General features: G+C 35.9%; 2 protein-coding genes and 1 pseudogene across 2 annotated transcripts; 2 read left to right on the top strand and 1 right to left on the bottom strand.

The window, feature by feature from the left end:
• Positions 1-5,792: 5,792 nt before the first annotated feature.
• Positions 5,793-6,979, top strand: LOC120124198 (transcription factor MYB87-like). The gene is made up of 3 exons (XM_039142919.1): positions 5,793-6,168; positions 6,240-6,369; positions 6,437-6,979. The coding sequence occupies exons 1-3, from the start codon at positions 6,033-6,035 to the stop codon at positions 6,921-6,923; spliced, it is 753 nt and encodes a 250-aa protein (XP_038998850.1). The 5' UTR covers positions 5,793-6,032; the 3' UTR covers positions 6,924-6,979.
• A 1,645-nt stretch (positions 6,980-8,624) lies between these two features.
• Positions 8,625-22,813, bottom strand: LOC120124199 (60S ribosomal protein L31-like). Its single transcript, XM_039142920.1, has 4 exons — positions 22,705-22,813; positions 22,429-22,539; positions 21,526-21,829; positions 8,625-8,637 (listed from the first exon to the last, which is right to left on the bottom strand). Exons 2-3 carry the CDS (start codon positions 22,509-22,511, stop codon positions 21,550-21,552), a joined length of 363 nt encoding a protein of 120 aa, XP_038998851.1. The 5' UTR covers positions 22,512-22,539; positions 22,705-22,813; the 3' UTR covers positions 8,625-8,637; positions 21,526-21,549.
• Positions 22,814-23,102: 289 nt separating this feature from the next.
• Positions 23,103-23,977, top strand: LOC120124229 (annotated as a pseudogene).
• Positions 23,978-27,307: the final 3,330 nt, after the last annotated feature.

A 27,307-nucleotide genomic window follows, 5' to 3' on the forward strand; every position in this document is an offset into this window, starting at 1 on the left:
CAACAAAATCAAATAATATATGATGAAAACAAAAGGTAATGGTGTTGGGGTTGGTTAAAAATCACCAAAATTGCTATTGAAATCAAGATTCATAAGGAGTTTTCAAGCTTATGTCGATTGATTTAGGATATGAACATAAAAATTATTTTCGTATGTATTTATGAATGAGCCACCTTCGGAACCAAGAAAAAACTAAAGATGTTTCCATGAAGGTGCTACCATGGTGAGGGAGGGGCAGGGGTTTATAATTTGGGATTTAGGGTATAACACCCCAACCCGTATCCGACCCTAATCCGAGTCCAAGGTATCACATTGACTTTTCAAAACGTTTTTCTTTACAAATTAGCTAAAATTTAAATTTATATTTCAAGAAAACAAATATTCTACAATAATTAAAATCAATTAGTTTTACAAAACATATCAGAGCATATATAAACTCAAACATTAATTACATGCCAACTACTTTCAACAAAACAATATACATACATTTCAAAACTCTTTTCTAATATGATCTTCAAAAAGAAGAAGCTAACATGTCTTGCTTCTCTTTGCTCCATAATCTTCTCGGAACCTACATGTGAAACATTCACACGCTAAGTCTATAACTTAGTGAGACAAAAATAAAAACTTATAACGAAACCCCAACTAATTTAACAATGCATGAAAATTTCATATCAATAATATCACACAAAATAATATCTCATCAACACAGAGTCAATTATATACATCTACATATCTTGTCTGTAACATCATTAACCTCATTCTTTTATCTTTATTATATTCATTCATAATTCTTAGTCATATATTTTTGTACTTAACATTATTAAATATCATATGACTCATTCACACAATACACGCAACTTCATATGATTCACATAATACTTTTCCTATCATAACAACGTATATATCATATAATACATATATCATTTCACAAGGAAATACATAACATCATACAAAGTTTATTTATTTTATCTCTTTAATAACTCATGTCAACATGTGAGAACTTAAGGTATGCGAGTGCATTCAGGTTGTGCAAATATATTGTCACCACAACTCGTATAAAAATTCACTGAGTGGCATGTGAACTTTGTCCCGAATGACTTATATACTATGTCCCGAAGGATCTGTGTACTATGTCCCAAAGGACCTATGTACTGTGTCCCGAATGACCTATGTAACCCTTGACTCTTGGCATGTCAATTATACCTATAACTCTCATTTCATATAACATGAGCATTATAATTTACGTTTATCACATATGCACATGTAGTCTCATAACTTCTTATCACATAGATCATATAACATTCTTGTATGTTCTCATAGTTCATTGTCATATGTTGCATATCACATATAATTATATTCACATAGGCATATAATATCTTATGTTCACTTAAATTATCACATGTACCTTTTTTCTCACATATCTTATATCATGTCTTATGTAACCACATATGTCTTATTTCATATCATATAACTCCTATCACAAATCACATATCTTATCTCTTGTTCTTATATGTTCATATTTATCATACAACACCTAAAATTCTTATTACATATTTTATATATCATATTCTTATATACTAATTTCTTAGATTCCCTTAGTTCATTTTCACATATCTTGTTACATAGACATATATTCTCATAACTTATTATTATTACTTAATTCTTATAACATTCTCATATGATTTCCTGTATCTTTGCACTATACTTTATATCACATAAGAACCTAACAAGTTTTAGATCATAATTCTATTTAACATAGAGACTTTCTATATGACTTATCTGACATATGCATATACTCATTTATATCAATATCTCCTAACTTATATTCTATTCTCATGAAATTACTTATATCATATCATATACTTATAATTTGTTCTCTTATGTTCACCTATATCATGTAGTATATATAATTACATATCATATGTTTGTACGATTCCTTATATCCATATTGTAGTATATATCATATCACATAGATTCATCACAATAACATGTATTCACACAAATCATACAACATAACATACAACACATATACTCATATCAAACACATACTCATGTTCATGAATTTATACATTCTAATATAGGAAATAGACTTATCGCAAGTCTTATTTCTATTAAACATCATACATCTATTAATATACACTCACCTGGCCTCACTAGTCAATTCCGATATTTTATCTCTTCATGCTCGATCTTATCTCGTTGACCTATCATATACTCGCTTCCGATTGATATCTACACAATTATACACTGGATACTCACATCAGCATTCTAAATATCATAATTCTATCCTTAATAATCCAAACTAAAAGAAAGGCTTTATACAAATTTCCACTTTGAGTAGTATCGGTACCCTATGTATGGTACTGATACTTCCCTAGTTATGGTATCGATACCAAGCCTGGGTATCGATACCCACTATCGATTCTGTGATTCTTATTTCCAAAATGGTACCGATACTGGCCAAATGGTATTGGTACCCATAGTATCGATACTACCCCTTAGGTATTGATACCCCTTGAATAACTTGTAAAATTGTAGCTTATGGTACCAATACTGATTCATAGAGTATCGATACCCTCTATCGATTTTTGACCCTTTTTTTCATTGAAGTATCGGTACTGGATGAACAGTACTGGTACCCCATGCCCAGAATTCATCTTTTTAAACCCAAAAAATTCTCTATAACTTATCTAAATTCCACTATGCTAACTTCTTTTGATTCATTAAATTCAAATATACCTACTTAAACATCTTATATCACTTTAACTCATTAAATTATTCAATATCCCGTTATAACCCTTGAAACTAAAAATCTTGCAAATTATTCAACTTTGTAATTCTTCTCAATTAACCTCTATAATCTCTTATTCTAACTGATGACAAGTCAAATATGACTTCTGAATTCCTTAACAAGCTCTATTTCAACAATTCACTTAAAAACCATTTTTCTTCAATCACTCATAATTCGAAATTCTTTTATTGTTAAGCCACCTTAAGTTTCCCTTAAGCTTTCTTAACATCCCAAGAATAAAACCAACTCAAAACTTACAAGAATTAACCAACTGAAAGCATTCTCACCTTTGAAAATGAGCTCACGGTGGAGAGGAGGAAGAAGAATCAAAGTTTACAGACTTCTCTTTTCTCTTTTTCTCTCATTTCCACGTGGTTAAATCCCTTATAAAGGGAAAAATAAAAATCTTTCATATCAAATGACCATTATACCCTTTCTACTTTCAAACTTTGCTATTAACTCTAACACCAAAAGTTTCTAATTAAGTCCCTAAACTTTTAATCTTTTCTGAAATTGATCACCAAGTTTTAAAAACTTTCATTTTGGTCACCAACCTGACTTTTGGGATGTTACATAGGGTTTGAGTCATTTGGGGTGTTTTTTAGATGGGGATTTTGAGAGTCATTGACCTCCGACAAAGGTGGTCGGTGGTGGTTAGAACGACAGTCGACATAGTGACTAAAATCTGAGTTTGTACAAATTGAGGAGAAAATTAGAGAGAAAATGGGAGGAGGAGGAAGGAGAAAGAAAGAAAATAAATTTTTTAGTTAGTTTATTTTTATTTGTTTTTTAATGATTAAAAAATATTTAAGTAATCCACGTCAAAACGCTGTTAGAAAGTTAACGGTTGAATGATCAAAAAAATTCAATGTCTAAAGTTCAGTAAGTAAATTGAAAAAATTGAAAATATAGTGAGTGAAATAGGAGAGAGAGTAAAGTTCAGTGAGTAAGCGTGTAATTTACCCATTTAGCAATGATACTCCCTTCTAAAACATTAAAATAACATCTTCCTCTATTTTTTATTTGAATTTTAATTCATTAATATAGATATACATACTTATATTCAAGACAGTGGGAGATGAACATTCTTACACCAGTGTAGTTAGGTATCAGATTTACACTCGTGTAAAGATGTACATCTTCCACTATCTTGATACTTAAAAATAAACACATACTTACATCAATATAGATATGTATATTTTCATGATCCCTTCTGAAATTATTTTGGTCACTAATATATTAAATATTTAAATTATATTTTTATCAACAAAAAAAAAAAGATTTGTATGATATGATTATTTTTGGAGGGCGAGTGTCATTAGAATTGAACTGTGTTTTAATTTTTTTTATCATTAAGTATTTTATAAAAATATTAAAAAAAATAAGATCAAATATTTTTTTTATATTTTATATATTAAAAATTGTTTTTTTAATAGTGTCAAATGACACCTCTTATCCCATACTGACTCCGTCAATTGAATAATTCATCCAACATCCAGTCAGATACTTCTTATTTTGGGTTTATGATTATTGTACGTAATGGATCGAATTTATTCATTTCTCATGCTGTGCATTCTTATATGACCACTCTTCGTAATAGGGGTGTGCAAATTCGGTTATCGGATTCGAAAATTGGGATATCCGAAATTTCGGATAATTAAAATAACGATCTGAATCTGATCCGAAAAATTGGATATTCGAATATATTGTTTATTTTATCTAGAATTAATCCCATTTATTATATTAGATTATATAAAAATTATTTTATAAATTAAGAGTATATATAAATTATATCTAATTATACTGAATTATATATAAAATGTATATTTTTTATTTAATATATTTATTTTGAAATATTTCCATAGTTAATATACTTATCATTTTACAAAAATATATATTATACTGAATTATACATAAATAATATAAAACATATATAATCACCTTAAAATAAAATTTCCTAGGAAGCTATGACATAGTTCGAATTTAATTGATTGGCGATACACTTCATTTTTAAAAGAATTCATATTAAACATAAACAACACTTTAATATTAATATTATTCAAAAAATAAATGGATCGGATTATTCGAATATGATATTTTTGCCCACCCCTACCTCGTAGAGTGTTACTTTTGGATCATTTATTATATTTTGGAGCAAAATGTTTTCTAGGTGGATGAAATCGTTAGTTAACAAACGATCAATACTTCTTATTAATGTGAATGTCACGTCATTAAAAAATAATTTTAAACTATTTTTAAATGTTTTTTATAAGTTTATATATGTAATTAATTATAATTATAGTTTACTCTAAAAATATTTTTTTTACTGAAATGACATCACAAATGAACTCGCCACATTCAACTATGGGACATTTTACTTCAAAACGAAACGTTGGACTAAAATGCTTCGAAAAAGTATGAATGACAAAGCGACCACTTATACAAACGTCGGGGCAATTTTATTATTATGCCTTTATGGAAATTAATCTACAAGAACTCAAAATATTTATACTACTTGCTGTTCATTGATGCTTATAGTTGTAAGTGGTGGATATATTTTACTGGAGGCTAAGTATGAAGATATTGTGGTATTCGAGTAATTTTTAAAACTCATCAAAAATCAATTTGATATGAATATCAAGTCTATTCAAACATATGTAAACTCAGAGTTTCATAACTGGTTAGCTTTGATCCGAATACTGGCGTGTTTGGGTTGGGGGTTGTGCTGGGGCAGAATGTTAGCTTGAGCTTAATGGTTTGTCTTCTATTTTGACCATGTTGTTAACGGATCGTGGACCATGGTGAAGCAGAAACATTTGATTCACTGATATTATGCAATCGTATGAGTGTATTAGTACATGTATTTGGTTCACACTGAGCCAGATAGGAAACATGGACCATGGTGAAGCAGAAACCGCGTGGTAGATACAAAAGCGTCGACTCTTATACGGATATCTGCATATGTAAGAGCGTTTGCAGCTGACACCCCAATGCATGAGATCTCCGTGCTCTCTCCTTTCCTCTTTCTCCAACAAACAAAATCATCATCCGTAAATGGAAAAAGTAGCCACAAGATTATCCCAACTTCAACAAGAAATGGTCATAACAAGAGTCAAGTTTCCTAAACTTTATATAGTCTTCACTCAGCTTTAAGACCGTGTCTTCTCCTCCCATACCAACCCATCCGAGTTAACTCAACCATTCTCGTTACCCCTCTCTCTCTCGAGTTCTCTTTTCCATGGGAAGAGCTCCCTGCTGTGACAAAGCCAACGTGAAAAGAGGGTCATGGTCGCTTGATGAGGACGACACGCTCAGGAGCTATCTCCGGAAACACGGCACCGGCGGCAGCTGGATCGCTCTTCCTCGTAAAGCAGGTAAACCCTAAACTCTAAACTCTGAATAGTGGAAGCAGACTGTATCTGATGTGGGTGATTCTACATTTTAGGCCTTAAACGCTGCGGGAAGAGTTGTCGCCTGCGGTGGCTGAACTATCTCAGGCCAGACATCAAGCATGGAGGATTTACCGAAGAAGAAGACAACATCATATGCTCCCTCTATAACACCATAGGAAGCAGGCAAGTCGGTTTCAACATGGTTTAATTTCCGTCTAAATCTGAAAATAACGCATCTTGGTTAATTTAGGTGGTCGATGATCGCTGCCCAACTGCCGGGAAGAACAGACAACGATGTAAAGAACCACTGGAACACCAAGCTGAAGAAAAGATTATCGTCGGAAAAAACCAACAGCTCCACCAGTTCGGTTCCAGTTGAAGCTGAACCTCTCGGTCACTTGAATGACAATATCACTGCTATATCGTCTTCTTCCATGGCAGACGTGAAATACCCGCAGGATTATGATCATTCGGGGTTTGTTTCGGACCAGATCGATCAGTTCCCTCTACCGGGTCTTATGGATTATAGCGCCACGACGAGTACTACCGCAAGCAACAATTACAGTATGTCGTCTTCCCATGATGTTTCGAATCTCTTCGGTTCATCTTTCTTTTCACTGGAGGATTACTCTACTGCTTGGTCTGGCAATGGAGGCGCTGAAGAACAAGGAATTGTATTGGATCATCTTCATTTTGAGGGGCCCCACTATCTGTTCACTGCACCTGATCAAATGTAGATGTACTTTCCCGTACAACGTATAAAGATGGCTAGCCTAGCAGTATTTTATTATATTAACCCTAATGTACGTAGTCATCCGAAATGAAGCTGGTAAAAGGTTTTATTTTCTTTTAAAGTCATGTTCAAGTTTAATGGAACAATTTGTGAATAAATTACTCAGGTGGGTTGCACTACTATTTTCTGCTATAATTAATGTTTAATTTCAGGGGATTTTTGGACTGGTGAGGCTTAGTTTTTCTATATATGTATGTAATGATTTGATACCTATAGAGTTAATAAATCGACATATTTCATTAATACATCCATAATTCCAACTTAATTTTTTTGTTTCGTGATTGAATAAAATGTACGAAAATATATTAATATAACAAACCCTAAACCATCTCTCTACATGTTTTATTTTCTATTATCCGTCGTCAAACAACTAGTGTTGTCACATGACATCAAGGACGCGAAGTATATAAGAAAATTATTTTCTCTCCGGCGTGGAGTTTGATCCTTCTTCCGAACATTTCTCTCTTTGCTTTTTTTTCCCAAAATAAGAAGTTTAGAACCGGATCCGTACTTCTGATCATCGTTATTTTTTAACGATTCTTTATTCAAACCGAAAAAAGATAAATTATCACGATAAACAACTCTGATATGGAGAGAATATGCAGTCAGCAAAATTGACTGTTCCACGAGTAAGTCACCGAAATGTGCGTTGGTTGGTTGAGGGTCGAGTCAAGTTCAAAATAAGTAGAAGTAAAACGCCTCTCAAATTGCTGGATGCATGCATGCATGACTCTCTCACGCTTCTTCTTAATTTCTTCATCTAACTTCCAATATTTTCTACCTTAGGTTAAATGCTTTTCCTTTGCTGGTCCTAAGTCTTTACACAGCCTTCCAAATCAGGTTTATGTCCACATCATGTGTACTAATATTTAATATCTTAATCCACCTTACATTTACGTATAATATATTCTTATTTGAATTTATTTTATTTTTATTTATAAAAAATTCATATTAATCTTATATTAATATTTAAATATATGAACGTCTAATAAATAATTTAATTAATTCATATATTATGTATTAATTTTTTAAAATTTAATTTTCATTTCGGGAATGGTTAGTCCCATGCCCTTGTGGTCAAAAAGCTGGTGGGGTCCGAATGCTATTAATTCATGGTTCTCAGCCATTTGTACAAGTTTGACATTAGTATGTGGTTAAGAACTTCTGAGTGAGGAATATTAAGATGTGTTCTCTATTTTTTTATAATATAATCAATTATATTCGATTCATCATTTGATAATTAGAATTATAAAAATTTACTATAAGATAATATTCTCATTTCAATTTATGACTAGGTCGCTTATCTTTATGTCATCATATTTTCTTAGGTCATAGGTTCTTGTTTATGTAGGGATACTCTTCTTCTTTCCTCTAGTATCCACCATTCCCTTCACCTCTAAGATTAAGATTAAATCTAGAATTTGTTAAAAAAAATTGAAATTTAAATATTATTTAAAAAATTTACCTCTTATATCACTAAACTAATTGATAATCGATGGATAAGCTTAATTCTAACATTTAAGTTAGACTAGAAAAATGGTGAACATACAACATTCTATGGACTCTATTCTACATTGCCTCGAGTCAAGCTGTGGACCCAACTCAGGTCAAGCTTTCCTTCACTTCAAATTGATCCCTGCTTTGTCAGCAGTGCGCTTCTGAGGAACAGGCCGGGCTGGTTGCCTACCAGCAGGTACCTGGACTGGAGCTGCAGGAGCGGTTGTTGCAGGCTGAAGAAGTTGTTCTTCCAACTCAGCACCTTCAAGTTCTGCCTCCGATTCATCCTAAAACATCAAAAGTTTCCAACTCATTGTTGGATGAGTATGAATGCTAGGCATGGTATTTGTGAACACAGATAAATAGCACGGGAAAAACAAAAGAAGACACTAACCTCATCAAAATCAGCAGCAGCTCCAATAGGAGTTGACAGTGCTTCATGTTTTGGATTTGCTCATTGATCTCGTCCATTGTTTTGTCAACATCATCTATATTCCTGTAAAGAAAGCAAATTTCAGTTGAACGGTGAGAATTAGTGTAACAACCCGGAAATTTAAAAAAAAAATATAATTGTAATTTGAGGTTTTAATTAAGTAATTTGGATAAATTTGGGGACTAAACCCAAGAAAAGTTGGTGAAGTTTGATATTATATACGGAAATTGGTCCTAAATTGAGCCAAAATCCTCTCTCCCAACCTCAACTTCCGACAACGATCCCGACGTCGTCCGAATTCCGATCGTCATTTTGAAACCACCATCGTGTTCGTTATCGAGTGAGGAACAACAACAACAACAAAACCCTATTCCCATATGCAATGGGGTAAGGGGGAGGTAGAGTAGTAGGCTTCCCCCAACGCATGGTTAAGAGCAACTTCCGTGGAAGACCTCCGGCAGTCAGAAAATTAAAAATAAAGATAAAATGCAATGCATTTATAATTAAATAAGTAAATAAATATTTGAACAGTCTTCATATACAATCCCCTTAAATTAATTGAAGTGAAACGCTGCCAAACGTCGGGAATTTCAAGTCAAAGTCTCGACGTTTTTTAGCTCCATCGCCGAGGAAATCCTAAATTCATCGTCGATCGTTGCTTCGTTTACGACACCTCCGGCACCATCGTGTTCTTTGTGCCGTTATGAGTCCACCGGTGTCCTCTTTTTTCTCCGGCGACGACGGCGCGTGTGGTGGTGAAGCGGTCAAAGTTTTCCGATTTGATGAAATCGAGCTCTCCGCCGTTCAAAAATTTGAACCGAGCTTTGTAAGTATCTCGAAATCGCTCAAAATAATTTTTAGAAATTTTTCCGTGAATTTTATGTTGCCAGAAGACGTCCCACGCGCTGCCACTGCGCGTGGGGAAGGTCGAATGACCGGTTTGACCGGTTCCGACCCGACCCGACCCGACCCGTTGACCGTTGACCGGGTGACATTTGAGAATTAATTCGAAATGAGTGCTATTTTGGGAATTAATTCGAAATGGTGCTATTTTGGGAGTTTTATTCGAAAAATGTGCTATTTTTGAGAATTAATTCGAAAAATGTGCTATTTTGAGAATTAATTCAAAAAAGGTGTTATTTTGGTAATTATTAAAAAAAGTGATATTTCTTTAAAATGGTTGACAGTTTGTTGACCTCCTTCGACCAGAACTTTGATCGACTTTGACCGACCATTAAACAACAGTTAATCTTTTCCGAGAATACCTATCCTGACATTTTTCGACGTCCCGAATCCGGTTTTGGGGTCGGTTTCACAAAATTCAAACCCTAAAGTCTCCAAATCGTTAGTCAAACCCATTGACTTTGATTTTGACCAAGAATTCAAATTTTTCGGAAAGTCATACTTTATGTTTTTCGACATCCTGAATCTTATTCCGAAGTCAGTTTTGCCAAATTATGACCCGAATCGTTAGTCAAACCCGTTGACTTTGATTATTTATTTGAGATTTGGTTAAGGAATTAATTCAATAAAAATATTTTATGAAGGTACTCGTGTTTCACCTGAGCAAGGATCATTTAGGTCCGGTGTTGTCCGTTCGTTAGATCAGCCTGAACCGCGTACTACGAGAATTACCCGTAGATTTCCGTATATTATTTAAATAATATTTAGATTATTTATATTAGGATTCCAATATGGATTTTCCCAATTCGTAGGATCTAGTGCTGCAGTAGAGTGTGATCGATAAAACCAGTAATAAGCTTCCCCATATGATTTCTCAGACTGTTACAGGTGTGTTTCATGACAGTGTTATTTTACTGTTTTAAAAATATTATTTGAATTGTTTTAGATTGGTGATAATTCATAATATTGTTATGACATGATACATGATATGTGATTCCTGAATATTGATTTCCTAATATCTGATTTCTGTATTTCGGTATATGGTTTTTTTAAGCATGAATTATTCACCAATTTTACTTGAATACATACTTGTTTATTACTGACATTGGGGGGGAATTGTTGGAGGAAGAATACTTGCAGACTCCTCGGCTCTGTACTCAGGGTCTTATTGGACGTGACGGGGTGTATGGTTCTGGGGAACCTACACATTTTGTTCGTGACGGAAGGGGTAGTGTTCATATTTTAAATAAAACAAACATGTTTAATGAAATGATTTTACTGAAATATTTTATTAAAATGTTTTTATACACTGTTTGAAGCACACTGGGCTTTTTAGTTCATTCTATAGTTTTTACCCTTTTTCAGATAACAGCAGACCATAAGCTAGCAGATTTGGCATCAGGGGAGATCAACTACTTATTTTGTACGAACATATATCTCTACATGTTTTCTGTTGTATCTGGTGACATGTATTTGCTATCGTTTTGGATATATCTATATTATTAATATTTTGTTTTGTATTAATATAATGTATTGTAATATATATAAAAAAACATCTAAATGGGATATGTGACCACTTAGGTTTGAGTCTAACTTACAAACTGGGTATGGGGGTTACATTTGGTGGTATCAGAGCTTTCGTTTTAAACACTCGGACTGTAAATGGGTCCTAAACTTTGGATTTTTAAGAATTTTTTTTTTAAAAATGTGTCACCTTATGTTATGATTTAAAATTTTCTCGAGATCCCTGATGCTAATCTGACATATGTTTCAAATTATTTCTGTAGAGCCTTATAGATCCAATGATGAATGCTGCTAAAGGTCGTAGGACAGGATGTGGACGTGGTAGAGGCGAGTCACTCGACCTTCTGTTACGATAGACGATCCGATGTCACCACGTGATCCTCCTGTTCCGCAAGTAGATCCGACTCTTTCTCATGATGATCAGTTTACTCCTGTGAGAGACCCTCCCATCACTGAAGATGAGGATACTGAGATGAATGAAGACGCCATTAATAGAGCTATCTTCCGCATGTTTCAGAGAGCTGCTAGAGCCCCTAGTAACATGAATGCAGTGGAGATTTCTAATTCTCTGGTTACTGCTGGTGTAGTTCTATTCCAGGGTATTACTGGTGGACCTCCGACAGACGCTGAGTATTGGTTGGAGGACACAGAGAGGATTATGGATGAGATTGACCTCAGACCTGAGCAAAAGTTAAAGGGGGCCCTAACTATGTTGAAGAAAGAAAGCTTCAGATGGTGGCAATCCATTTCTGGTAGTATTCCGAGGAACCAATTAACATGGGATCTTTTCAAGACGTGCTTCCGGAGTCGCTACATTGGAGAGAGATATCTGCAGGAGCGACGCCAGGAGTTTCAGAATCTGGAGCAGGGTAATATGTCTGTTATAGATTACGAGGTGGAGTTTATCCGATTGAGCCGTTATGCTCTTGAACTTGTTGACACGGAGATAGATCAATGCTTGAGGTTCGAGAATGGACTCAGGTATGAGATCAGGAGTCGAGCTGCTACACACCGAGAGAGGAATTTTGATGCTTTGGTTGAGATAGCCAAGACTGCTGAGGAAATAAAGCGACTGGGTATGGAGCACAAGAGAGATAGTGATCGAGCTCAAACCCGATTCAGGAAGCCTTCTGGTTTTGTTTATTCTTCAGCACACCTTAGCAAGAGATGCAGGGGTGAGTCATTTCAGAGAGATGGTAAGAGTGTCAGACCTGTTGTATCTGGTTCTTCAGTTGTTCAATCTTCTAGACATGGTGGTTCTTTTAGGTCGCAATCATTGCCAACATGTGATTACTGTGGGAAACATCATTTTGGGGAATGCAGGATGAAATTGGGCACTTGTTATAAATATGGGTATGATGACCATCATTTGAAGGATTGTCCAGAGATACTTCGTTCTGTTCAGACACCAGCTCGTACTCCCACTCGTACTCAGAGTACTGTTCAGACTTCAGCGGTGAATCATAGTCAGGGCAGAGCACCAAGATCGACTAATAGAGGCTGAGTATCTCAGAGTAGGGGTCCAGTAAGATCTGAGGCCAGACAACCTGCATTGGTTTACACTTCCAGACTTCGACAAGATCGTGATGTGCCTAATGTGACTGCAGATACTGTTACTATTCATTCAGTTTCGTACTTTGCATTGTTTGATAGTGGTTCTACCAATTCCTATGTATCGCATTCTGTTTCTAAGGGTCTAAATATTCCTGTTGAGAATACTGAGCATTCGGTGATAGTTCAAAGTCCCTTAGGCAAGTTCATTGTGTTGGATCGTCTTTATAGAGAGAGCCCTATTGAGATCAATGGAGAGATTTTTTCTGGTTAACCTGATGGAGTTACCTTTAGAAGAGTTTGATTTGATTCTCGGCGTAGATTGGTTGGACAAACATCGAGTAAATATTGATTTTGAGAATAAGAGAGGTGTTATGAAGACCCCGGATAATCGAAAGATTGTAATGATTGGGGAATGCCGTGGATTTCTGACGAATGTTGTATCTGCTTTGGTAGCTGAGAAGATGATCAGGAAAGGTTCCGAGGTGTTTCTTGCTTATATATTGGATACTAGGAGTTCTCAGTCTGATATTGCGAAAGATTGTAATGATTGGGGAAATTCGTGGATTTCTGACGAATGTTGTATCTACTTTGGTAGCTGAGAAGATGATCATGAAAGGTTCCGAGGTGTTTCTTGCTTATATATTGGATACTAGGAGTTCTCAGTCTGATATTGAAGGTATCCGGATTGTCAAAGAATTTTTCGATGTTTTTCCCGAGGAGTTGCCTGGATTACCTCCGGATAGAGAAGTTGAGTTTGAGATTGAAATCTATTCTATTTACACTCCAGTTTCAATGGATCCTTATCGTATGGCCCCAAAGGAGCTTAAGGAATTGAAAGTTCAACTCTAGGAGTTATTGGATAGGGGATTTGTCCGACCCAGTGTATCACCTTGGGGAGCCCCAGTTCTCTTTGTCAAGAAGAAATATGGGACATTGAGACTTTGTATCGATTATAGGAAACTGAACAAACTCACGGTTAAAAACAAATATCCTTTTCCCAGAATCGATGATCTATTTGACCAATTTCGATTGGCTTCTATCTTTTTAAAAATAGACTTGAGGTCTGGGTATTATCAACTCAAGATGAAAGATTCAGATATTTCGAAGACTGTTTTTCGTACTCGATATGGGCATTATGAATTTTTAATGATGTCGTTTGGGTTAACAAATACCCCTGCTGCATTTATGGATCTGATGCATAGGGTGTTTCGACCTTATTTGGACCAGTTTGTTGTTGTGTTCATTGATGACATACTGGTGTATTCTAGAAGTGAAAAAGAACATGAGGAGCATTTAAAAATTGTTCTACAGACTCTAAGGGAGAATAAGTTATACGCTAAGTTGAGCAAGTGTGAATTCTGGCTCAGCGAAGTGACTTTTCTTGGACATATCGTTTCTGCTGATGGTATTCGGGTGGATCCAAGCAAAGTTGAGGCTATTCTGAACTGGAAGCAACCCAGGAACGTTTATGAGATTCGTAGTTTCTTGGGCTTAGCTGGTTACTACCGTCGTTTCGTTGAGGGGTTCTCCCTTATTGCAGCTCCTCTGACGAAACTATTGAGGAAAGATGTTCCATTTGTATGGTCTGAGAACCAACAAGCTAGCTTTGAGAAACTGAAGACTGTTCTAACTCAAGCCCCAGTACTGATTCAGCCTGAATCTGGGAAAGATTTTTCTGTCTACAGTGATGCTTCTCACTCTAGATTAGGTTGTGTTTTGATGCAAGATAGGAAGGTTGTCGCTTATGCTTCGCGTCAATTAAAGCCGCATGAGCGTAACTATCCTATTCACGATCTGGAGTAGCTGTCGTAGTTTTTGCTTTAAAGATCTGGAGACACTACCTATACGGAGAAAAGTGTTATATTTATACTGATCATAAGAGTCTGAAATATCTGCTTACTCAGAAAGAATTGAATTTGAGACAGCGTCGCTGGTTGGAGCTTCTAAAAGACTATTATTTTGAGATAGAATATCATCCAGGGAAGGCTAATGTAGTGGCAGACGCCTTGAGCCGTAAGGCGATATCAGATCTCAGAGCCTTATTCGCAAACTTGAGTTTATTTGATGATAATAGTCTGTTAGCAGAGTTTCAGGTTAAGCCTACTTTGGCCTAGGAGATTAAGCCCAAAAAACTTCTGGATAGCTCATTGCTTTCCATTATTGAGCAAGTTAAACAAGGATCGAGTTCAGAGTATACTATGGATCAGGATGGTATTTTGTGTTTTCACGGTCGTTACTGCGTACCCAAAGATGATGAGTTGAGACGAGTTATTCTTCAGGAGGCTCATAGTAGTCCTTATGCTATGCATTCTGGCGGGGACAAAATGTATAATAGTCTTAATGAGCGTTACTTTTGGACTGGTATGAAAAAGAATATTTCAGATTTTGTGGCAAGGTGTTTGACTTGTCAGCATGTTAAAGCAGAACACCAGCATCCATCTGGATTGTTACAGTCAATTAAGATTCCTGAGTGGAAATGGGAGCGCATTACGATGAACTTCGTTACTAGTCTTCCTCTGACTCCTTCTAAAAAGGATTCTATTTGGGTGATAGTTGATCGACTCACCAAGTCAGCGTATTTTATCCCTATCCAGATTAATTATTCTCTGGGTAAACTGGCTATGTTGTACATTTATGAGATCGTTAGACTTCATGGTGTTCCGTTGTCTATCATATCTGATAGAGATCCGAGGTTCACTTCCAGGTTCTGGAATACTTTGCACGAGGCTTTGGGTACTCGTTTGAATTTCAGTACATCTTTTCATCCTCAGACTGATGGACAGTCTGAGCGAGTAATTCAGGTGTTGGAGGATATGTTACGGGGTTGTGTGATTGATTTTCGTGGTAGTTGGAAAGATTTCTTGCCATTAGCTGAGTTTGCTTACAATAATAGTTACCAGGCAAGTATTTGCATGACACCGTACGAGGCTCTGTATGGACGTAGATGTCGTACTCCTATATGTTGGACAGAGTTACATGATAGAAAAACTTTGGGTCCAGACTTGGTTCGAGAGACTGAAGATACTGTCAGATTTATCTGTGATCGTTTAAAAGAGGCATTCGATAGGCAAAAATCATACGCATATAAGCGACGTAAGGATATCGAGTTTGAGGTTGAAGATCAGGTTTTTCTTAAAGTATCTCCATGGAAGAAGGTATTGAGATTTGGACGTAAAGGTAAACTGAGTCCGAGATTTATTGGGTTGTATCGTATTCTGAAGAAAGTCGGACCTGTTGCTTATCAACTTGAGTTGCCTCCCCAGCTCAGTCGTATTCATGATGTTTTTCATGTGTCTATGTTGAGGCGATATCATCCAGATCCAGATCACATCATTCAAGTTGATGAGGTAGAGCTTAGGCCTGATTTGTCATATGAGGAGGAGCCTGTTCAGGTTTTAGAGAGAGATGAACGAGTTCTTCGGAATAGGCGAATTCCAATGGTCAAAATTCAGTGGAGTAATCGTAGTCCCTCAGAAGCTACTTGGGAGACATTGAAGTCAATGGAGGCTCAATTTCCTCATCTATTTACATAAGGTAAATTTCAAGGACGAAAATTCTTGTAGAGGGGGAGAATTGTAACAACCTGAAAATTTGAAAAAATATATATAATTATAATTTGAGGTTTTAATTAAGAAATTTGGAGAAATTTGAGGACTAAATTAAAAGATTTTAAAAATTTGTAGCTTTTTTAGAGTTAAAGAAAATTCAGGGATCAAGCCCTGAATTTACCCAAGAAAGGTTGGTGAAGTTTGGTATTATATACGGCAATTGGTTTCTGAAAAATCAGAAACCAATTGCTCCTAAATTGAGCCAAAATCCTCTCTCTCAACCTTAACTTCCGACAACGATCTCGACGCCGTCCGAATTCCGATCGTCGTTTTGAAACCACCATCGTGCTCGTTATCGAGTGAGGAACAATTCCCTTAAATTAATTGAAGTGAAACGTTGCCAAACGTCGAGAACCAAACGTCGAGAATTTCAAGTCAAAGTCTCGACGTTTTTTTAGCTCCATCGCCGAAAAAATCTTAAATTCATCGTCGATCGTTGCTCCGTTTACGACACCTCCGACACCATCGTGTTCCTTGTGCCGTTCCGTGTCCACCGGTGTCCTCTTTTTTCTTCGGCGGCGGCGGCGCGTTTGGTGGTAAAGCGGTCAAAGTTTCCGATTTGATGAAATCGAGCTCTCCGCCATTCAAAAATTTGAACCGAGATTTGTAAGTATCTCGAAATCGCTCAAAATAATTTTTAGAAATTTTTCCGTGAATTTTACGCTGCCAGAAGACGTCCAACGCACCCCCACTGCGTGTGGGGAAGGTCGAAATAACCGGTTTGACCGGTTCCAACCCGACCCGTTGACCCGACCCGTAGATCGTTGACCGTTGATCGGGTGACATTTTGGGAATTAATTCGAAATGGGTGTTACATTGGGAATTAATTCGAAATGGGTGATATTTTGGGAATTAATTCGAAATGTGCTATTTTGGGAATTTTATTCAAAAAAGGTGCTATTTTAGGAATTAATTCGAAAAGGGATCTATTTTGTTAATTATTTTAAAAAGGGTGCTATTTCTGTAAAATGGTTGACAGTTTGGTGACCTCTTTGACCAGAACTTTGACCGGTCATTAAACAACCGTTAATATTTTCCGAGTATATCTATCCTGGCATTTTTCGACGTCCCGAATTCGTTTTTGGGGTCGGTTTCACAAAATTCAAACCCGAAAGTCTCTGAATCGTTAGTCAAACCCGTTGACTTTGATTTTGACCAAGAATTCAAATTTTCGGAAAGTCATACTTTATGTTTTTCGACATCCTTAATCTTATTCCGAAGTCAGTTTTGCCAAATTATGACCCGAAATTCCTGAATCGAGCTTGTAAACCCAAAAGGTTTAATATTTCAATATTTTGATTATTTATTTGAGATTTGGTTAAGGAATTGATTCAATAAAAATATTTTATGAAGGTACTCGTGTTTCACCTGAGCAAGGATCATTTAGGTCCGGTGTTGTCCGTTCGTTAGATCAGCCTGAACCGCGTACTACGAGAATTACCCGTAGGTTTTCGTATATTATTTAAATAATATTTAGATTATTTATATTATGATTCCAATATGGATTTTTCCAATTCGTAGGATCTAGTGCTGCAGCAGAGCGTGATCGACAAAACCAGTAATAAGCTTCCCTATCTGATTTCTCAGACTGTTACAGGTGTGTTTCATGACAGTGTTATTTTACTGTTTTAAAAATATTGTTTGAATTGTTTTAGATTGGTGATAATTCATAATACTGTTATGACATGATACGTGATTCCTGAATATTGATTTCCTGATATCTGATTTCTGTATTTTGGTATATGGTTTTTTAAGCATGAATTATTCACCAATTTTACTTGAATACATACTTGTTTATTACTGACATTTGGGGGGAAAATTGTTGGAGGAAGAATACTTTCAGGCTCCTCGGCTTTATGCTCAGGGCTTTACTGGACGTGACGGGGTGTATGGTTCTGGGGAACCTACACATTTTGTTCGTGACGGATGGGGGTAGTGTTCATATTTTAAATAAAACAAACATGTTTAATGAAATGATTTTACTGAAATGTTTTATTAAAATGTTTTTATACACTGTTTGAAGCACACTGGGCTTTTTAGCTCATTCTATAGTTTTTACCCTTTTTCAGATAACAGCAGACTGTAAGCTAGCAGATTTGGCATCAGGGGAGATCAACTACTTATTTTGTACGAACATATATCTCTACATGTTTTCCGTTGTATCTGGTGACATGTATTTGCTATCGTTTTGGATATATCTATATTATTAATATTTTGTTTTGTATTAATATAATGTATTGTAATATATATATATAAAACCTCTGAATGGGATATGTGACCACTTAGGTTTGAGTCTAACTTACAGACCGGGTCTGGGGGTTACAATTAGCAACTGCTTGTGCTTCATGAAAGACCCAAATAATAAGTGTTAATTTAGACAACATAAACTGCGAGTCAGCAAACATCAATGATATGGTAATGATTAGGCATGTAAATGAACTCAACGTTCAGTGAACCATTCATGAACCGTGCGGTAGGAAGTTCGTTTATGTTTGTTTATTTATTAAATGAACGAACATAAACAAGATTTTGTGTTCGTTTAATTAAATGAACGAGAACAAATGGCTCGTTTCTTCATTTATGTTCGTGAATGTTTGATTATATGTTCGTTCATTTATGTTCGAATAAAGGGCAATTTGAATATGTTACAAAGATTATTGAAGTTGTTTGGATTTCAAGAAGATTGTTTTGTTGAACAAATTAACTTTAAGATTTTATTATGTTCATATAGTTTATTTATGATTTATGTATGTTTTTGTCGTATTCGAACAAATTAACTCTAAAGTTGCAGGTTATATTAAAGAATTTTAAGTTTTTATTCTTGTTGTTTACTTTTTTTACATTCATTTGTTGTGTTCGAATAAGTTTGTTTTTTGTGTTTTTGTTGTTTGTTTATGTTCGTTTATTGGGTTCTATTATGTTCATTTATTATGTTCGTTTATGTTCATTCATTTGTGTTCGTTTACGTTTGTTTATATTCGTTTATCATTTAAATGAACGAACATGAACAAGCTATATTCCTTAATGAACGAACATGAACAAAAAAATTTTGTTCGTTTATGTTCGTGTTCGTTTATGTTCGTTTATTTATTAAATGAACGAACATGAACATATCTCCGTTCGTGTGCGTTCGGTTCGTTTACAGGCAATGATATGATGAATTTAGAAAGAGATGGAATAGGGGAAATTGGATTTTATTTGGGGATTTTTATTTTTAATTTTTTCCTTAACCATGTTGTGTTCGAGTAAAAGTTGTTTTTTCTTTGGTGGTTCTCCTCCCGTTTCTTCACGACGTTGACGTCATCGGCTTTCCATGTGGGCGTCGTTTATAGGCTTTAAGGGATGTCCGGCCCATTTGGCCATATAACTTAGGGGTGTGCAAATCAGGGTACCCGACATTCGGGTTGGTGATTTCTTGGCCCGTGTCTTGACCCGGATGTTGGGGGTACCCGATAATCGGGAACCTGGATTTTGCGAGTACCTGATACCCAATTTTTTTTTTCATTTTCATATTATTAATTTTAAAAAATATATATACAAATTTAAATGTTCGAAACTTTGAATTACATACTCCAACATCCGAACATAAAATTTAAAAGTTCAAAATACAAATATAATAATCTATAATATAAATAACCCATTATATTATATATATATAAACTAATTGGGTATTTGAGTAACCGGGCACCCAGAAACTTCAATTTTGTGACCCGGGTCCGACCCGGCCGTGTAAAATTTTTTTTAGAAAATTATCTATTTTTATGTACGGGTCAGCGGGTCGGGTCAACCGGGTCGGGTAGTTTTGCACACCCTTAGTATAACTGCCCATGTTTCAATTTTAGCCTAAACTACACCCATGACCACTTAACTATAGGTGGATTCTATTTTGAGCATTATTCTTTAAATTTTATCAATCAGACCACTTAAACATTATCCATTAAATCTTTTATCATTAATATTTGACAAAAGAGCTGATGAGCTAGTTAAAATTTGATATATTTATATATATGATCTTCATTACTTACACATTTAATCAATTTGGTTCATTAAATTTAACCATTTAAATAGACAGTGACACATATCACTATTTGAATATTGGATTTTCCTTAATTTTTTATTTTATTTAATTCAATAAATGTTACTTCAATCAAAAGGTGACATGAATAAATATTTAATTAAATAAAAAATAAATTAGATTATAATTAGATCATTAAGAAATGAACTTGTGTCTTTTGAGTTGTGAGTCTGGGTTTAGGCATACCTCTGCCACTAGATGAAACCATGAATTTTGTAATAAGTTAAATTGTAGTTAATGTAGAATTTAAAATGAGAATGATTTTAAATTTTTTTATATTTTTAAATAAAATTTATTATTTTATAAAATAATTCTATTTTAGTTATGTAATCGTTGACGTTGGGATATTGAACATAACAGTGAGCTTGACTGACTTCTGTTGTTGATCCTCACAGAACTTCGGAGATGGGGCTGCCCCTTAGCCATACGAGTGGTATCTTGACCTCCGGCGTTTCGGAACTGTTAAACATTGAGGGTTTGAGTTAGGCTTTGAACGAATGATACTCTTTGGATTTGCCTGAAAGCAGTAGATTGTTTAGCATGATTTAGATTTAGTCGGTCAGAGGAGTTGAAGAAAGAATGGTGCCGATGCCGTAGTTCGGGGTGGAGAACTTACCCCTCTGCTCTACCAAGACCTGTTAACCACTAGTTCTCACTGCAACAAAAACCAGAGCTGCAGGATTCTTCATCGACTCGATTTATAATGATAAGTTTGTTATTTGATCTAAAACTGAGCATCTTATCATATGATTGTCCTCAATGTCAATGGTTAAACCTGCTATGTTTAGTTGCTCAATTCATGACTATAATATAACAGTAGCTTGAGATGAATAACAGGATACTCTTTCTGCGATAAATTCCAACAGGCATCAAAAGTCTAGTCAACAATAGACAAAACATGACGAACATAATGTCCCATAATTGTAACACTAGCCAAAATTCTGAAGTAAACTTGGTGAACTAAAGATCAATGAAATTACTCCTCGTCGTCGATGACCTTGGTTCCTAGACCCTTCAGTCCTTCAGCTGGGATTTCTGCGACAGTTACCAGGGAGTAGAGCTCCTCCTTAGCATCTTCGTCGTCGTTTCTCTTGCGAGCAATGCGGACCCTTATCCTTCTTGGGACACTTCGGATCCCTCTGCTCCAGATGTGCTTGTTCAGCTTGACATCAACTCTGACATCCTTTGTCCCCATTGCTTTTTCTGCAAATTTCTTGATCTCCTTTATAGACTTGGGAGCCTTCTTCTTGAATGTACTGTGAACGAGATTACCACGAGAGAAAGTTGAAAATCAGTTGCTCAAACCTTTCCCCGAACATCATCGATGAGCATATATGATTGAACATATTTTCCTGACGAAGTGATTCTCAGCTCCAGAAATAACTCATGATTCCAACCAATTCATCATGGTTATCGATTATTCTATAATGCCGAAGCAGTCAAAATAACTACAATATGATACAAAATTATGTAAACTACTTTTGCATTAAACCCATCATTATTTTCCTATAACTAACATTCATTCCTAAGCTTCCAGGGGAACATGAATCTCTCAATCACTTGCAGGCTCATCTCTAAAGAGCCATTACTGATCCCCATGAAAAATCACTACCTTGACAGCTAAATTCATGACTACAATAGCTCAGCCTAGAGGCTAAAAGTCAATAACAACATGAAAAGCTCCACCCGTGAGCGACAAAAACGTCAATAAATCAAGTGAACGAAATGAAAAAAAGCACAAATGAAAAAAAGCACCACAAAGCAACGAGCACAATACAAAGAATAAAAAGGAAACAGACGAGGAAAGCAAAGCAAATAAAATGGTTTTCTTTGTTATAAAGGAAAGATCAGCTACCAGCCATGGAGGCGCTTATGAAGGTTGATGGTGTACTCTCTAGTCACCACCTCTTCCTTTCTTCCCCTTGTTTTCTCAACCATTTGCACTCCCTCTTACGTTGGACCTTACCTGCATTCATTCACCCATTCGTCATTTTCAAAATAACCCAACTCTTCATCAACGGAAATTAGCATGAAGAATCAGAAACAGAGAAAATAGTAATACAGTTCTTAAATTTATAGTTTTCCGCTGTGTTTTCTAGGAAACCAAACGGAGGGAAAAGGCGTAAGATACCTGATTGGATTTATGGAAAGCAGAAGCGAGCCGACGAGAGACGAAACAGCTGGAAGGCAGCTCAAGCAAAAATATACACAAATGAGCAAACCCTAACTACCATACAGCTTGTAGACACCCATTTTTGACCGGACTTAAATAATATATTATATTATTATTATTATTATTATTATTATTATTATTATTATTATTACTTACTTATTATTATTATTATATTATTAATACTATTAATATTATTTTTGCAGGCTCCACTACCCCACTATTATCTCAACTACACACACCTACCCACCTACTTCACTACCACATGCATCAGGGAGCAAATGGCATGGATTTGGAGTGTTTGAAATTAGCTTTAAATAAGGGGGGACACTACAGATCAGGGGGGGATTTTCGGAATAATGGAGCACTGCATGGAACTGAGAGCACTGAAATCGAGTGTAAGAGGAGAGCTCACCATGCAGAAGACCCAACAACGTGTTGTTAGGATGATTTCTTGGCCATGAATGTTATCAACGGCGGCGCCATTCCCGACGAAGATTTCTCCGTTGATTGTTTCTTTGATTTCAATAACGGAGAATTTGAAGAAGATTCCGTCAAAGAAAAGGACTTTGTTTCTGTTTCGTATCAAGAACGTGTAGCAGACGATGATAGTAATTCGAATTCCAGCAGTTTTTCCCTCGGTTCCGTCTTTACCAGCGAACTTTCTGTTCCGGATGATGAAATAGCAGGGCTTGAATGGGTGTCTCACTTTGTGGAGGACTCGTTGCCGGAGCTTCCTTTGCCATGCATGGGTTTTAAGCAGCAAACCGAGAACCGTGAAAATACTCCGTTTGAAGCGGAACCTGGCCCGGTTTTTGTGAAAACGCCGTGTTTTTCGTTGTCAGTTCCATCTAAAACGAGGAGTAAAAGGGCTAAATCGGCTTTCCCGACATGGTCGATTGGGTCGCTGCCTAAGCTCAAGTCTGCCATCACTGGAGGTGCTTCCACCTCTCTTTCTGGCCCTAAAAAGACCAAGGGCCGTGGGTTTCGCGATGAAGATGCCAACCGCCAGTCCCGTCTCACCTCCCGCGACTTCGAGTCCCTTGGCACCAATGGTGGCCTCGGTCCCCAGAGATCTATTGAAGGATGGATTATTTTGGTCAGTGGTGTACATGAGGAAGCCCAAGAGGATGATTCGCACAATGCATTTGGTGAATTTGGTGAGATCAATAATTTGCATTTAAATCTGGATCGCCGCACTGGATTTGTTAAGGTCGGCAACATGGTAAATTAGTGCATTTTAATCCTTCATGTTTTCTATTCATTCATTTGAATGTATTAAGGCAATTCAATTGCTTTTAGTAGTGGGTTATTTATTTATTTATTTGGTAATTTCGTTTTTCTCTTCTTCTTTTTTATTTCATTTTTCATTTTTATTCCTTTTTTAAAATTGTTAAATATTATTATTAGTTGTTATTTTTTAGTTTTTTTATTTAGATAATCATTTTTTAGGTTTTTTTATTTCATTTAACTATTTTTTCCTTTATTCATATATATATTATTTTATTATTTCTTTTATTTTTACCTTTTCTATATTTATTTTTTTATCGATTTCATTATTATTATTATATTAATACTTTTTGTTTTATTTTTTATTTTTATTTTACAATTTAACATTTGTGACTTTTTAAGGGATAATTTCAATCGATCAAAGGTAAGCAATTTGAATTTAATTATTAAATTTTAATTTCGAATTTTCGCAACTAAGACAACCGACAAATTAATTGGTACCGAAAGGGCGGTTTAAGGGTGCTAATCCTTCCTTGACCGTAACCGACTCCCGAACTCGACACATTTCTGGTACAACGCAGATCAGGTAAGATGGTGTCCGACCCACCTAAGTTCGTTTTAAAATGGTCGGTGGCGACTCTAACCTAATTCATTCACGTCGAAGCCCAATTTCGAGGCCCAACCGAAAGACGGTTGCGACAGTTTGGCGACTCTGCTGGGGACAGGTAAGTGAGTCAGGCCGAAATTAATTTTCGGTTGTCTTTTTATGCGAAAATGGTAAATTTAAATTTAAATTTATTTATTCGATTCCAGTTATTTACCTTTGATTATTTTTTTAAATAAATAGTTGTACTAACATTTTTTTAATGATTTCAGAGATTTTTGAAAAGTTTCTATCTCAAGCTCTATACCCGAGCTCCAAACCCTTTTAAGTGGGGGTGAAAGCGACGCATTCGTGTGAATTTATTCACCGCATATGCCTAGAAAGTAGCCTTCGGGATTCATATACCTTATGTCTTCGTGTGAATTTATTCACCGTGCGGGCATAAGGGAATGTTTCCTCTCGAGTTTAACTTAGTCCACACAAGCCTGTGATGTGTTTAGGACTAAGGGTCTGGCAAGCCCAAGGGGGCACCAGCAAGGAGAACTCGAGTACCGTTTTTAGAACCTAAACCGGGAGAGTGCAGGGAATTAGAGCCCACCCCAAAACCTCATTCCAAACCCTAGGCTGTTTTATTTCCTACTTTATTTTTTGCTCAAAACATGCGAACTAAACAAATATGCGGTTAGGATTTGTTTGAAATTAGCATGCGGGATAGAGATCATGTCCGGGTAGGAATTAAAGCATGTGGGGTAGATATCATGTGGGGTAGGATTTTTTCATTTTTATTATTGTTTTGATTTACCTCACTAACTCTTTTTATTTTTTGTTTTCTTTTATTCTGTTTTCATCATTCGCATCATTTAAAACGAGGTGTTGATCCACCAAAAATGTGTTTGTTAAACATGAATAATCAGCATTAATGGACAAAAGGGTTGTAATACAAGAGATGAAAATGCAGAGGGCAGTCTACAAGGCGACTATGTGTCACCTTCAATCCAGAGGACGTGGTGCCCGCAATTGAAGAGTATATCATCATACTGCATTATAAAGGACTCAATGAACCGGGTCTACATCAAGCACAATGAAAGTCCATCTTTGAAGAACTGACTGGCAGAAGTTGCAGGGGCAAGATGAAGACCACTGATCTTAGGATTCACTTCAAAGACGACAATGGCAAAACGATAACTGAAATTGAAGACCATTACTGACGAATTCAAGAAACAGACAAATGGACTTCACATAGTTCCTATCAATTAAGGGCTCCAATGACGTATTCGTTGGGAACAGACTCAACAAAAGATAAATGTCAGAGGTGCAGTCCTTCGAGATTTTTTTAGGGCAAACAACTCATCATTTGCACGGTTCATCCAGAGAAGCCAGAGCGGTTCGACAGGTTATTCAACTGGTGGCGGATGAAGGCGGAAGACTAGTCAACATGTCAGAAGCTGTCAGAATATTTTTTGTCTCTTAAAAGATAAAATACTTTTGTCCCAATAAGGATTATTTCTAATAACATGCACGTTTTTTGGATCAATGCCTCGAATATTTCATGCATCATGCATTCAGACATATTGTGCGTTTTGTTATTTTTCTTTACATTCACATTAACTATCTTCACATGTTTCATCAAAAATGAGAACATTTCGATCCTATGACCTACAAAGAGCTCTACAAATAACTTTTTGACACTCACATAGTGTCACCATATCCGGTGGAACCCACGAAGCCCCCATACCCCAAGTGGTATGATGAGAATGCGCATTGTGAATATCACGGCGGAGTCCCAAGGCACACAATTGAGAACTGTTACGCATTCAAAAGGGTCATACAAAAGATGCGTAACCAGAACTGGATCGACTTCAACAACTTGGGGGCATCCAAGTGAGGGAGATCATTTCATCATTTGAGGCATTCTGTTTGAACTTTTTTTTTTCCACTTTTTCAAGTTTTTGTAAGAACGTGAACTTTTTTTTTCCACTTTTTCAAGTTTTTGTAAGAACGTTTGAATAAATTTATGTTACTTTAATGATGACGAACAATGAATCACATTTGTAAACTTGCAATTCTTTGAATATCATTTGAATTAAGAAACTCTGTTAATGGTTCAAAGTTACGGATCTTTGACAAAGTAACATGATTTAAAAAAAAAAGGACTTTGACCTTATCCAGAATATACCCTCAAACACCGTACCCTGCTCTTACAATTAACCAATACAACCTTTTCTTTTCATAAGGTGCGGACAACACGGGGCATCATTTGCATATGACAATTACTATGTTTTTTATTTAAGACGTTCAATGACGATGAGAATCTTTACAAATGAAAGAGTCGGGTAGGTGAATCCGGTTTAGGTCAGTTGCTTGAAAATTGAACTCTAAAGATGAAATTTTTGACTTTCAACAACACCTAGACTATAACAGGTTCTTCTTAACAATCTTAAGAAATTAAATCTGTAAAGCTGAGCTATTCCACTAAGGCAATTGGTTATAGAGGAAACTCGAAAGCCCTGGCTTTATGAATAGATGTCATTCAAACCATGACATTGCTCGGACACTTGGCAATTCGGTGTTTGCTCCACTGCTTTTGTCTGGCCGAAGACTTTGTGATGAGATGAACCCTTCAGTTAACTTGATAAAAATGATTATAATGATAAGTTGTCCCTCTAAAGCAATTGGTTAAGCGCCCCGGCTTTATGGATTCAGCTAGCCAGATAACGGCAAATTAAATCG

This window comes from Hibiscus syriacus, unplaced genomic scaffold, assembly GCF_006381635.1.
Source record: "Hibiscus syriacus cultivar Baekdansim isolate YM2019G1 unplaced genomic scaffold, ASM638163v2 tig00110415_pilon, whole genome shotgun sequence".
Taxonomy (NCBI): domain Eukaryota; kingdom Viridiplantae; phylum Streptophyta; class Magnoliopsida; order Malvales; family Malvaceae; genus Hibiscus; species Hibiscus syriacus.

What these genes read in the sequence shown, in the direction of transcription:
- LOC120124199 (XM_039142920.1), bottom strand. Translation starts at nt 22,511, where the DNA reads ATGGTTGAGAAAACAAGGGGAAGAAAGGAAGAGGTGGTGACTAGAGAG. An exon ending in CATAAGCGCCTCCATGGCTG is followed by an intron (nt 21,830 to 22,428) that starts GTAGCTGATCTT and finishes TCTCGTTCACAG; the next exon opens with TACATTCAAGAAGAAGGCTC.
- LOC120124198 (XM_039142919.1), top strand. Translation starts at nt 6,033, where the DNA reads ATGGGAAGAGCTCCCTGCTGTGACAAAGCCAACGTGAAAAGAGGGTCA. An exon ending in CGCTCTTCCTCGTAAAGCAG is followed by an intron (nt 6,169 to 6,239) that starts GTAAACCCTAAA and finishes TCTACATTTTAG; the next exon opens with GCCTTAAACGCTGCGGGAAG. An exon ending in TATAACACCATAGGAAGCAG is followed by an intron (nt 6,370 to 6,436) that starts GCAAGTCGGTTT and finishes TGGTTAATTTAG; the next exon opens with GTGGTCGATGATCGCTGCCC.